This window comes from Peromyscus leucopus, chromosome 3 (assembly GCF_004664715.2).
Source record: "Peromyscus leucopus breed LL Stock chromosome 3, UCI_PerLeu_2.1, whole genome shotgun sequence".
Classification (NCBI taxonomy): Eukaryota; Metazoa; Chordata; class Mammalia; order Rodentia; family Cricetidae; genus Peromyscus; species Peromyscus leucopus.
Genome location: NC_051065.1, coordinates 58,198,747 through 58,212,220, shown reverse-complemented (window position 1 = coordinate 58,212,220; position 13,474 = coordinate 58,198,747). Strand labels below are relative to the sequence as shown.

General features: G+C 41.3%; 1 protein-coding gene across 1 annotated transcript in view; it reads left to right on the top strand.

Annotated features, from left to right (window-relative positions):
• The window catches only part of Strip2 (striatin interacting protein 2), a 50,148-nt gene that overhangs the window by 20,585 nt on the left and 16,089 nt on the right, over nt 1-13,474 (top strand). Inside the window, exons 14-18 of the mRNA XM_028866188.2 lie at nt 1,725-1,799; nt 2,358-2,455; nt 2,945-3,071; nt 5,725-5,825; nt 9,020-9,086. Coding sequence (XP_028722021.1) covers nt 1,725-1,799; nt 2,358-2,455; nt 2,945-3,071; nt 5,725-5,825; nt 9,020-9,086 — 468 coding nt within the window. The remainder of the gene's footprint in view (nt 1-1,724; nt 1,800-2,357; nt 2,456-2,944; nt 3,072-5,724; nt 5,826-9,019; nt 9,087-13,474) is intronic.

Here is a 13,474-nt window from a genome sequence, read left to right as displayed (position 1 = left end):
ATGGCAGCTTACAACCATCTGTAACTCTAGTTCCAGGGAAATCTGTGGTAGTTTGAAAGAAAATGGTCCCCAAAGAGAGTGGCACTATTAAGAGCTGTGGCCTTATTGAAGTAGGTGTGGCCTTGTTGAAGAAAGTGTGTTACTGTGGGGACAGGCTTTGAGGTCTCTTTTGCTCAGGCTTTGCTCAATGTGATACTCAGTCCACTTCCTGTTGCCTTCTGATCAAGATGTAGCCAGCAGTATGTCTGCCTGCATGCTGCCATGCTCCCTACCATGATGTTAATAATGGACTAAACCTCTAAAACTATAAGCTTCCACTTCAATTAAATGTTTTCCTTTATAAGAGTTGCCGTGGTCATGGTGTCTTTTCACAGTAATAGAAAACGTAGCTAAGATAGGATCCAATACCTCTGGCTTCCATAGGCACCTGCACTCATATTCACATACTCATATGTACACACACTTATGCATAATTTAAAATAATGAAAATAAATCTTGAAAAGAAAGATTATGGGCTCCCAAGCACAAGTAGAGGCTTGGTTTATGTTCGAAATACAGAACTTCATCTTGCCTATCAGAAAGCAAGTAGAGACTGGCAGATCTGCTATTCCAAAGATGTAGTATGTTTGTCTGATAACCCTATCTTTATGTGAGTCAGAGCCAGCAACTTGAAGGGGTTTGCTGAAAAGAGAGAAGGTAGTAAGCCTTGTGGGGATCAGGAAGGTACATATGCTAAGATCACCAGGCTCTCCTGAATGCCTACTCAAGACTTGTATTCACTGGGCCAATTATTCCCCTTTGCCTCCAAGTCTTGTGACAGTGACACTTGCCCTGTAATAGGGGCTCTCAAAGGAAAAAGGACTGCATTGGCCAAAGATTCCAGTGAGGCCTGGATTGCCTCTTGAGCATCTGAGACCCCTGCTCCCCCCATTCTGATAAAGGGATTCACTGGGGTCATGAAGAAGACAGTGATATACATGGTGCTCTTAGAAAAAAGGAAGTGATGTTGATGAGGATAATGGAGAGAGGGTAAAATTAGTTTCCAATCCTTTACAATAAAAACTTCCTTGCTAATACTCATCTTGTTTCTCTGACCATGAGGTACTTAGTGCTATCACTAACCCTCCCTACTGAATCGCCTACCTTTTCCTTCCTCCTTCCTAGATGGTAGAAAACCTCTGGAGTTCTTGGTTAACCTCTAATTAATGCCATGGGAAATGCCTCTGTATAGGGTATCTCAACGTGTCAGGTCTATTTATAGCCTAAGTTAACCCCATGTGAATATGTGAATCTAGGGTGTGTGTGTGTGTGTGTGTGTGTGTGTGTGTGTGTGTGTGTGTGTGTGTACCGAAGCAGCGGGCTGAGCTGACTCCTAGCTTGAAGTTGACTCCTGATGGAGTATGTGACATGGAAAGAGTAATTAACTTCAGATAACAGGGAAACTAGACTCAGCAATTGTTGGGACTGGAAAAAGACATCAAAGATCATCTAAAGCCGGGCGGTGGTGGCGCACGCCTTTAATCCCAGCACTCGGGAGGCAGAGCCAGGCGGATTTCTGTGAGTTCGAGGCCAGCCTGGGCTACCAAGTGAGCTCCAGGAAAGGCGCAAAACTATGCAGAGAAACCCTGTCTCGAAAAACCAAAAAAAAAAAAAAAAAAAAAAAAAAAAGATCATCTAAACCAGCTCAAAGAAAAATGCCTGGTCAACTGTGTTTTTGACCATAGGGAGAAGAGGTGGTACCAGAAACACCATGTGAAATCCTCTACCAGGGCATGCTGTACAGCCTCCCTCAGTACATGGTAAGAAGCAGCCTGGGCCAGAGCGGCCCTCTTCTTCTAAGAGGAAAGTAGAATTCTGAACTTTGCTTGTGGCTCCTCTGGAGGTGCCATTCTCCCTAGCCTTTCTACTGGGGTCAGGGTGCAGAATGAAGTAAGGTCCACATCCGATGCATCAGGGCCCTTTCTCCTAGCTATTACCACCATCATGAGTTCTGCCGCTGTCTGCCATGTCTTCGGCAGCCTCTGGTTAGGAATGGTGAAGGTGTTGATACGTTAGAGGAAGAAAACAAGGGGAGAATGTCAGGCTTATCTCTCCCACTTATTTCTCTGCATTGCTCCCCGCTCCCCACTTTGTTCTTTCAGTGCTCCCTTTAGAAGGAGCAGTCCTGAAACAAAACAGCCTAGAAGCTTGCTTTGGCCTCCCTCCTTGGCCTCACAGACAAGCCTCAGGATAAACACTTGTTTGCATTCCTGTATGATGGCAAGGCTGAGTCACTGAAGGGAAATCTAAGATAAAAGCTTTGAAATACTTGCTGAGTGGTATAGACAAGGGGGGCTTTCTTCTTTTCTATCTCCCAGATTGCTCTGCTTAAGATTCTGCTGGCTGCAGCCCCCACCTCCAAGGCTAAGACAGACTCTATCAATATCCTAGCAGATGTCCTGCCTGAAGAGATGCCGTGAGTGCTTGCACTGGGGCAGCTGCTAGACACTAGTGTCTTGTCTTGAGGGCCTCTCTGTCCCACCTCACTTGGTTAACACTTAAGGAATTGTCTTCAAAGAAATCTCTCCTTACCTGTGCCCTGTCTCCTGCAGGGCCTTCTACTGAGCTCTGTGTAACTCAGAACTAGGGTCCAACAGATAATAACCTTAGTGCTAGTGACTAGTTCCCAGATATATCGGTAGACAGTGCCAATGAATAAGTTTGCCAGAGAGACGACACGTCAACAAAGAGATCATGGAAGCTTTTTCCTGGACAGATTCCTAAATGGGAACTCTGGAGGTTTCCCTAGCACAAAAGTTCAAGTTTCCTAAGTTCTGACCCTCATATATATACACATACATACATACATGCATACATACATATATCATATCTAGCCCAAATACTTGGGTCTTTTAGGCCTCCCTCCTCACCACCTTTATACTGATGCTTCCTCTCTCCCTTGTAGCATAACTGTTCTCCAGAGCATGAAGCTGGGCATTGACGTGAACAGACACAAGGAGATCATTGTAAAGAGTATCTCTGCCCTGCTCCTTCTCCTTCTCAAACACTTCAAACTCAACCATATCTACCAGGTGAGCAGGTGGGAGTGCTGTGTCACAAGCTTAAGTATTCCTCATGCCTTAGAGAGGCAACACAAGAATCCTGTACTGCTGAGCTTTGTTTGGTCTTTCCTTTACCCTCTAGCGAGTCCAGCTATTTGTAGCATGTGTAGATATGGAGTGGGATGTGGGAGCCACCCTAGAAAGATACAAAAACCTATGGCCTTCATAAGTTAGCTAGGGATTCTTAAGAATACTCCTAGTCAGTTAGAATCAGTTCAACCATCCCAGAAAGGTCACTGGGCATATTGACCGTGCTTTTCTGTATGTGAAGCACTTTTCTGACATTTGAGATATAATTCTAAATGAGGCACAGTTCAGGCTCTTACAGGCCTTACAGTCTTGTAACAGATACATAAATGTCCAATTGTAGAGTGGTGTGGTACAGGGAGGCACAGGATGCTATAGAAATACCAATTCCAAGCCGGGCGTGGTGGCGCACACCTTTAATCCCAGCACTCGGGAGGCAGAGGCAGGCGGATCTCTGTGAGTTCGAGGCCAGTCTGGTTTCCAAAGCGAGTTCCAGGAAAGGCGCAAAGCTACACGGAGAAACCCTGTCTCGAAAAAAACCAAAAAAAAAAAAAAAAAGAAATACCAATTCCAGGGAAGAGGTGACTTTTAACTTGAGTCCCAGAGAAAAAGATCTTAGTCTGGAAATGGAACTTATCAGGGAATAATAAGAACCAATTCAAGCAGAAAAGCTAATACATGAAAGCTCAGAGGAGAAAGAGCAGAGTATTTTTGGAAACTAATTAAATATTGCTAGAGTTCTGACTTAGAGTGAGGATGATAGAGATGTTCTGGTAATACATGAAGCCACAGGGGTTAGCAGGTATCATATATGTGATAGCATACAATTATGGAATGTCTATGATGTGCTTGACATCCTACAAAGCTTTTGTGAGCTTCTCACCCCTAGGAGGCCTTATTTTATCCCTGGTTTTTTTTTTTTTTTTTTTTTTTTGGTGGGTGGGGAGCTGGTTTTGTTTGCTTGCTTGTTTTTAGTTTTGTTGTTTCTTTTGAGACAGGGTCTCACTATGTAGCTCTGGCTGTCCTGGAACTCACTGTGTAGACCAGGCTGACCTTGAACTCAGAGATCTGCCTGCCTCCACCTCCTGAGTGCTCCAGCTTATCTCTATTTTATAGGTGAGGAGAATAGAGTTAAAAGTCAAGACCTTGCTTTCCTTCCCCACAGAGTTATTATTTGTCTAGAGCCTGTGGACACTGCCAAGATACAGGAACAAGATGAGGACAAGTAAATGGATGCTTCTTCTTTAGGGAGAGTTGGGAATGTGGAAGCCTTCTCAGCTCTGAGGCTTTACCCCATTTTCCACCTAAGCACTCAAAATAAAGCCTGATATGAGAGTGAGTCATCAGTGTACAGGGAAGGCCCCTGCAAGGTCTGTGGCCATGTGTTTGCTGAGCCAGGACTGGAAGGAGCAAAGTGGTTAGAAATGGCTTCCTCTTTCCACTAGAATGTGTGTTCCTCAATGTTTCTCTTGGTGGGCAGTAGGTAGATCTATAGCCAGACCAACAGATGTCCTGATGGGCCTTGCCACAGTGTATATAAGTGTAAGTCCTGAAAGAGCCTGGGCATGGCTCAAATTTTAAAAACTTGCCATCTTTTGATAGTAGGTATGTACTGGCTCCTTTGTCTGGGGCTTCAGAAAATACCTTTGGTTGACTTGTAGGGAGAAAATATTGAGAAGAGAGAGGTGGTTATGGCACAAGCTGATTCCCCACCTTTAACCACATATTCAGAATCAGAAAGCAGCTTACCCTTCTGACATGGCTACTTCTTGCTGATGACACAGAGATGGGGGTTTAAAACACCATGGTTCTCTGCCTTTTCAGCCTTATTTCTGTACTGTGCCAGCATTCTAAGTTTCTAATTTGGAAGCAATTTTTTTGTTGGTGCTTCTCAGTGCATAATAAACAAAATCCAGAGTGACTAACTCTATAACATTGCTTCTTTCTTCCTGGACACAAACCCCATATGGATTTAAGAGAGCCAAATGGAACTATGGTGTCTATCTCATCAAGGACATCCTGGACTTCTCAGTGTAGAGTCTACAGGCTGAAGAGGCTCTTGTTCACTCATTTATTGATACATTGATATTCTAAGTATTAGAGATAACAACATATTCTGGACAGACTACTGAAACCACATTCCAGTGGTTTCTGTGTGCTGTCTCCAGCTTAATGCCAGCAGTTGCTAAGCGTTAGTTGCACCTGTCCCTGCTCTATCAATCAGAGTTGAAACATGAGCCAGAGATTTGGTGTGGAAACCAGCTCCCTCAAGGAGACTTTCTTTCCCATTGAGCTTAGGAACAAAACTCACAGTAATTCTTGCTATTTATTTGAGATATGTTGTTCTTTCTAGGGTATGTACTATGTGGCTTTGATCAAGAGCTTGTAGCATCCACTGCAGATTGTCCTGCATGTAAGATAGGACAACTGAAAATGAGTGTCCCCATTTCAGAGACTGACAGACTGATCACAAAGTAGACAGTAGATATTCTTGGGAATGGATGTTATATTTGTATTTCACTGTCTCTTTTTTTCATACGTGTTTTATATCTTCCCCCAAATAAGCAAAATTTTCTGCTTTGATCTTTTAATTCAGTTTGAATATGTGTCACAACATTTAGTGTTTGCCAACTGTATCCCCTTGATCCTGAAGTTCTTCAATCAAAATATCCTGTCCTATATCACTGCCAAAAACAGGTATGGACTCTGGACAGATTTCTAGGGGCTACTTTGGGATGATTAAGAAAATTCCATCACTGCACCTTTCATTTCTTCTGGTGTCTCTAGTCCCTCCTTTCTTAGAGTTTTCCTTGTTAGATTGAATTTTCTTGAAGTATTAACTCATGGGAATATGTAAATTTTCCTCGTTGTGTAGATTTTATATATTGATAATTTCAAACTTGAAAAATACTTTGAAATGAACCTAGATTTTTGTGTTGTACAATAGCCCTTTTGTCTGAACAGTTCTGCTTTTAGTACAAACCATAAGCTGCAGTAACTGGATACACTGCTTTGTAAACAAAAAGTATGATACAAAATCCATGATGCTGAGAGTGCCGAATCCTAACCACCAGACCACCAGGGGAGGTTCAAAATCTGTAATCAAAGGTAAACAATGGACCTCTATTTGGGTAGATCAATTTGTAGTTTAAAATATATTTTTAAATGTTTATGTTTATGCATGTGTATGGGTGCACACATGCCAAGGCATGGATGTGGCAGTCAGAAGACAACTTGCAGGAATAGGTTCTCTTCCCCACTAAAGCGTCCTGAGGATCAAACTCAGGTTGTCAGTGTTGCAATTAGGAGCTGAGCTACCTTGTCAGCCCAAAATATGATAATTTTACATTCATAATTCCACTTACTCTTGGCAATGCTATGAGATAGTACAAGTTTTGTTTTTGTCCCCATCTTGCCGGTTAGGAGACAAGTCAGAGAGGCAAATTGGTTTTATCAAGAATAACAAGATTATGAACCTTCAAAAATAGATCAGTCGATAAAGGACCATACAAGCATGAGGACTTGGGTTCTGATCCCTATAACCCATGTAAAAGTTGGGTGTGGTAGTATACATCTGTAATCCCAGCCCTTGGAAGATGGAGACTGATCCATGGAGCTCACTGGTCAACCAGCATAGACAAATCATTGAGCTCCATGTTTAATGAGAGGCCCTATCTCAAAAAAAAATAAGTAGAGAGTAATTGAGGAAGATGCCTGACATTAACCTCTGGCCTCCACATGCTTGCATACACATGTGTATGTCCACCTGCACACATACATGAGCACACCTACATAATATATACCACACATACAAGATTAACATGAACAAACAAACAAACAAAAAGCCAGGTAGTGGTGGCATATGCCTTTAATCCCAGCACTCGGGAGGCAGAGGCAGGCAGATCTCTGTGAGTTCGAGGCCAGCCTGGTCTACAGAGCAAGCTCTAGGACAGGCACCAAAAATACACAGAGAGACCCTGTTTTGAAAAAACAAAAACAAATCAAAACAAAGATTAACATGATTAACTTTTTAAATAAAAACATAGGCTTTTCTGTGATACAAATTGCTCTCTGTTCTTCCAGCCAGTCTGGGACTGGGGGATTGTAGGGTAGATCCTTATTCCTTAATTTGCTTCCAAAAGGACTGGAATAGCATGTTAGTCAGGAGAGTTTGCCAGAATTCCCTACCAGAGTTTCTAAAGTAGAAAAAGACTGATGTCTGACTTGGGGTGACTGGAGAGGGAAAGAGTGTGGGAAAATCTCATGGGTCAGTCAGTACTGCTTGAAATTCCACCATGGAGTGACAGCCTTGCATATATACATTGGTGTGAAAAGCCTGAAGCCAAAAGACCTGGACATGCGATTTCCTAACCAGGTAATGTCAAGGAAGATAGTTCCTCTGGGCCACAGTACTTGCACTCTTAAAATAAACGAGACTACCTCTTTGAACTATATCACAGAGCTAGTAGTCAGTTCACTGAGTGATGAGAACAAATTCCAGTCTTGATTTTCTACCCCTATTTCCTAGTTGCAGCACCTATTTTTTATAAGTGGAAGATAGGTAGATAAGTGGATGAATGAACGAACCAAGAATATTTATCCTAACGGGGCAATCCAGAGAATCCAGAAGAGCTAGTTAGGATGATGAGCACTGTTATAGGTAAATTCACTTCCCTCTTCTGAGTTGACCTTTCTCTCCTACCTTGGTTCATCTAAATTATCTTGACCAGGGTTTCTTGAACAGTGGCAACACTTGTAGCTAAATAAGTGATTTGCTTTTAGAAATTTTGACTTTCAAAATGTAGAGACAGGTCCAAGAACTCTCATACTCAATTTATAGCCCTGGGTTTTTTTTTTTTTTTCTTTTCTTTTCTTTTCTTTTTTTTTTTTTTTTTTTTGGTTTTTCAAGACGGGTTTTCTCTGTTAGTTTTGGTGCCTTTCCTGGAACTCACTCTGTAGACCAGGCTGGCCTTGAACTCAGAGATCCACCTGCCCCTGCCTCCTGAGTGCTGGGATTAAAGGCGTGCGCCACCACCGCCCAGCTATAGCCCTGGTTTTGTCAACATCCTTTATCTATCTCCAACTGCACTAGTTCAGATAGATTAGTACTGCAATTTCATTGGCTATTAGAAACAGAAGGAACACTAGAAATTAGCTAGCCCAAATTCTACATCGTACTAGTAAAGGGAAGAGGAAAGAAAAACAGCCACTTATTGACTATGTCCATATTATTAAGTGGTGCCTTTCCTGACCCAACCCCCATTCCCTGGGCTCACTGCAAAGGTTGTGGCTTCCCTGTAGTTCCCACTGTTTGGGAACAGATGTTATTATATATCATTCTTGAGCTACTGTTTGATTAGCCCTGCTATAAGACGTTGCCCTGTGCCTCAAGCTTCCCCTAGGGCAGCATTGGCAGTTACCCCCCCAGAGTTCCTGACTTTCAGAAAGATCAGGTGAGAAACACAAGAGATCTTTTAATCTTCATATCCACAGATTATTATTTAGTAGAAATTGTTTGGGCAGCATCTCTGGAAATAATATTATATTCACACATACTCTTAAATGCAGAGGCAGAGGCACTTAAGTTTACATATTCCCTGAAGAACCTAAGAGAGTTAAAAGAAGAAAAGGGGCCGTCTTTCTGCTTTAACTCTTTTTGCATCTACCAAGTAGAACAGCTTAAAAGAACTCCATGGTTCCTCTGTGACCGAGGTGAGACTGGAGTTGGAGTTGCCCAGTACCAGTGCCCTCAATTTCAGCTGAGGCCACTAAGCAATTTGAGAGACACGTGGAGTCTGCTCGGGAGGAATAAGCTCTGCCCTTTTCAGAGGCAGCTGTTCCCCTGGCGTTGCCACTTGCCTAAAGCTTGCCCTTATCTCTGCATCTTGCAGCATTTCGGTGCTGGATTACCCATGCTGTACCATCCAGGATTTGCCAGAACTTACTACGGAGAGTCTGGTAAGCAGATGGGGATTTGTGGTCTTTGAAACTGGCTGATGGCAGAGGCTGGAATTTGCTTTTGCATGTCTTCTCCAGTCCCATGATGCCATGGTTTGGGAGTATCAGATCAATGAAGGCGTATTAGCAAGGGCACAAAGGCGACCAGGGTTTAAAGTTGCTAAAGGATTTGGAAAAGCTAAGCATAGCATCTTACACAGAAGAAGAAAAAGTCAGTGAAAATAACTGAGGAGGGGGGATTTAGAAAGATAGTAAGACTGAAACAGTATCTATGCTACACAGCAGGAGATTCTCTCCTGATGTATCTCACACACACACACACACACACACATACACACACACACACACACACACACACACACACACATCTTTATATTGTGCTATAGGCAATTTACTTCTCACTTTCATTAGTTATCAAGCCCGGGAGTATGTATTTTAGAAAATCCCTTGCCTCTTTGAGGCAGAATTTAGTATAGCTACTGAAGGATAGCCCTGAAAGAGTTTCATCCTGAAGCAGGTCTGGGCAAATCAGAAAAGTTCTTCTGAATTATTCTGAATTCCCTGAAATTGCCTGACCAAAAGCATGTTTAAGGTAAGGTATCTACTTTATCCAGTATTGCCACAGCTCTTTCATCCCGTTATATTGTAACAACTTCTCTTGGCTCACCCCTTTAATCCCAGCACTCAGAAGGCAGAGCCAGGTGGATCTCTGTGAGTTTGAGGCCAGCCTGGTCTACAGAGCGAGATCCAGGACAGGTACCAAAACTACATGGAGTAACCCTGTCTCGAAAAACAAAACAAAAACAAAAAAAAAAATGAAGTGGAACATTGTAACAACTTTTCTGTAACTTCCTCAATTTGACTAAATTCTTTGATAGGAAAGATAGTAGCATCTCTATTTTTATATCCCTGAAGCCTAACACTGTGTCTCGTGCTACAGCCCTTTGTCTCCCAGCTTTAATACCTGCAAAGTGCTAGATCAGGAAATCACACTATGTAAAACTAGAAAAATTTCTCCTCTGGTGCAGGTTTTATAAACCCATAGTAGTTTTTTTGGGGGGGAGGGCAGGGGGAGATCAGGGGCATGTCAAGAACCATTTGATCCAAAGATGAGAATTGTGGGTGCTCAGTGGATGAACTGAGTTGTCACAGTCTACTTCTCATAGGTGACAGACCCCATGTCCAAAAGTACTACACATTCTTTCTACTGGAACAGAGTCCCCGTCTTACTTAAATATGGTCTCAGCAGCCAAGGAAGCTAGAAGGTTTTTACTCCTACAAAATGTAATAATTTATCTAACCTTTGTTATTATCATGTAATAACATGTAAATCTGTATAATAATGATATTATATAGATTTACATATATAATATGTAATAATATATTATATAAATATATTATATATAATATAATTAATATTGTGATGTTATATATAATATATGTTATTATATATGATGTAAAAATATATAAATAGTAATAATATGTAATAATAATAATAATCTGTAAAACAACTCTATGAAGTTAATATTACAATTTTGTTTTTGTTTTCTTTGAGACAGTGTCTCTATTTAGCCCCTGGATATCCTGGAACTTGCTATATAGGCCAGTTTGGCCTTGAACTCACAGAAATCTGCCTGCCTCTGCCTCCTTAGTGCTGGGATTAAAGGCGTGTGCACCACACTCTGCCCAATATTACTATTTTATACCTGGAGAAAGTAACTGCTAAGACTTTGCAGTTGGAAATAACAAAGCTGGGGCTGGAGAGATGGCTCAGTGGTTAAGTGCACTGGCCACTTGTCCAGAGCACCTGACTTCAATTCCCAGCACCTACATGGCAGCTAAAGCCATCTGTAATTCTAGTTTCAGAAAATCTAATGCCTTCTTCTGGCCTCTAAGGGTATTGTAGGCACATGGTACACAGACATACATAGGCAGACCAACACCCACACACATAAAATAAATTAAAAAAGAGAGACAGAGAGACAGAGACAAAGAGAAGAAAAGTAAGTATATCCCTGAGATTAAAATTTAGAAAGAAGAATATATTTTAACCCATAAATAGTGGTACATAATATCATTAAAATTCTACTGTTGGCTGGGCATAGTGGCACACACCTTTAATCTCAACAATCAGGAGGTAGAGGCAAGTGGATCTCTGAGTTGGAGGCCAGCCTAATCTACAGAGCAAGTTCCAGGACAGCCAGAACTACATAGAGAGAAACCCTGTCACACACACAAAAATAAATAAACAAAACAAACAAAAATTCTACTATTAATAGAGTATTTAAAAATATAAATTCGGCTTTTGTGGCTTGAATCTATTACTTTTTAAATTAAAAAAAATGTTTCCCCTCACTCTTGTGTGTGTTCTTTTGCTTGGTATACTGAACTGAGTGCATGTGTGCTGCAGCACAGGTACAAAGGTCAGAGGACAGCTTGGGGTGGGGGTGAGTCTCTTCTTCCACCATGGGCTCCCAGAAATCCAACTCAGGTTGTCAAATTGACAACACGTGCCTTAACCCACTGAGTCATCTTGCCAGCCCCTAATTTTTTCCTTGATAACAATGTATACCTTGACACCACTCCAACTCCATTAGTTCCTGTATAGGACCAGTGGGAACTACACTTTCACATCACTTCCAGTTGACCTTTTGGGATATAAGCATATAATTGTCTATGTGGTTATGCCTTCTGTTAAAACTTTATTATTATCAAGAAAAGGCTAAAGCATGTATCAAGTTAATTAAGTCATGGTGGCTATTTTAGTCTTCTTGGTGAAACAATAGTGGCATCTGGTGGTTTTGTTTAGTAACCACAGACTTTTTTCTCAATACAAGGGCTGAATTCAAGCCCAGTGTGATTTTGGTACCTAGCAGATTTATTCCACAAAGGTTCTCAGTATAGTGAATTATTTACCTAAATGAATAACTTCTGTAGCCAGAAAAAGGATAGTAAGATTTGTTTCTTTTCAGGCTCACCAAATTGCAAATGCAAGAAATATCCTGCCTTTGGTATATGTTATTTACTTTCAATAACTTTAAGTTTTTTTCCTGGTTACAAAATTAATAATATACTGTAGCTAGAGTTTTTCTGCCTTGCCCACAGTCAGGACAAATCTCTCTCACCCGCCAGTCCCACAGCCGCTCAGACCCAACCAAGTAAACACAGAGACTTATATTGCTTACAAACTGTATGGCCGTGGCAGGCTTCTTGCTAACTGTTCTAATTTCTTAAATTAATCCATTTCCACAAATCTATATCCTGCCACACAGCTTGTGGCTTACCAGCATCTTTACGTTCTGCTTGTCCTGGCGGCAGCTGGCTGTGACTCCTTCTGCCTTCCTGTCCTTTTATTTCTCCTCTCTGTTAGTTCCGCCTATACTTCCTACCTAGCCACGGGCCAATCAGTGTTTTATTTATTGACCCATCAGAGCAACTTGACATACAGAACATCCCATCAGCACAGCCAAGTGCAGACCATCTCAGACACCTGCACTCAGGCCGGTGGTCCTAATCATCCTCTATGCAGACCTGCTGGGTAAAGCCACAAGGAACCCAAGAACGGGCTCCCACAGGACATACAGAACATCCCACAGCAATATACTTATGGTAGAAAAATAGAAAAACAGAAAAGTATGGGGAATAAAATAAAATATCTCCTATCACCTACATATAAACATTGCTTATATTTTACTGAAGTTAGACTATACATATTCATTTACATAGAAACATTAGTAACAAACTTTATATTTGCATATATATCTGTTATATATATATGTGTGTGTATGTGTTTTGCTTAACGTAGTTAAATTTACATGTTCACAGAAGGATTTTATTTTTTTTATTTTTTATTTCTTGTTTTTTTGAGACAGAGTTTCTCTGTGTAGCTTTGGAGCTTTTCCTGGAACTTGCTCTGTAGACCAAACTGGCCTTGAACTCACAGAGATATGCCTGCCTCTGCCTCCCAAGTGCTGAGATTAAAGGTGTGTGCCACCACCGCCCGGCTTACAGTAGGACTTTATTAAACAACTTCTTTTCTAGTGGTATTGAATATAAACCCAAGTGCATCCTAAGCAGATACAATACACTACAATTGAGCTCAGCACTATTAAACATTCTTGAGGAGATAATTAGTAACAGCTACCCAATATATTCTCTTACTTAATGTTTTTCTTATATTTTGAAATAGAGCTCTTTGCATAGCCCAGCCTGACCCCAGACTCACTATATAGCTTGGGCTGGTCTTGAATTTAGAATGCTCTTGCTTCAATCTCTTAAATACTGGGATTACAGAACGTGCTACCATGTCCAGTTTTCCAATTCTTTATTTATTTAGTTACTTTCATTTTGTTCTGCTTTGTTCTTTGATACAGAGTTTCATGTTATAG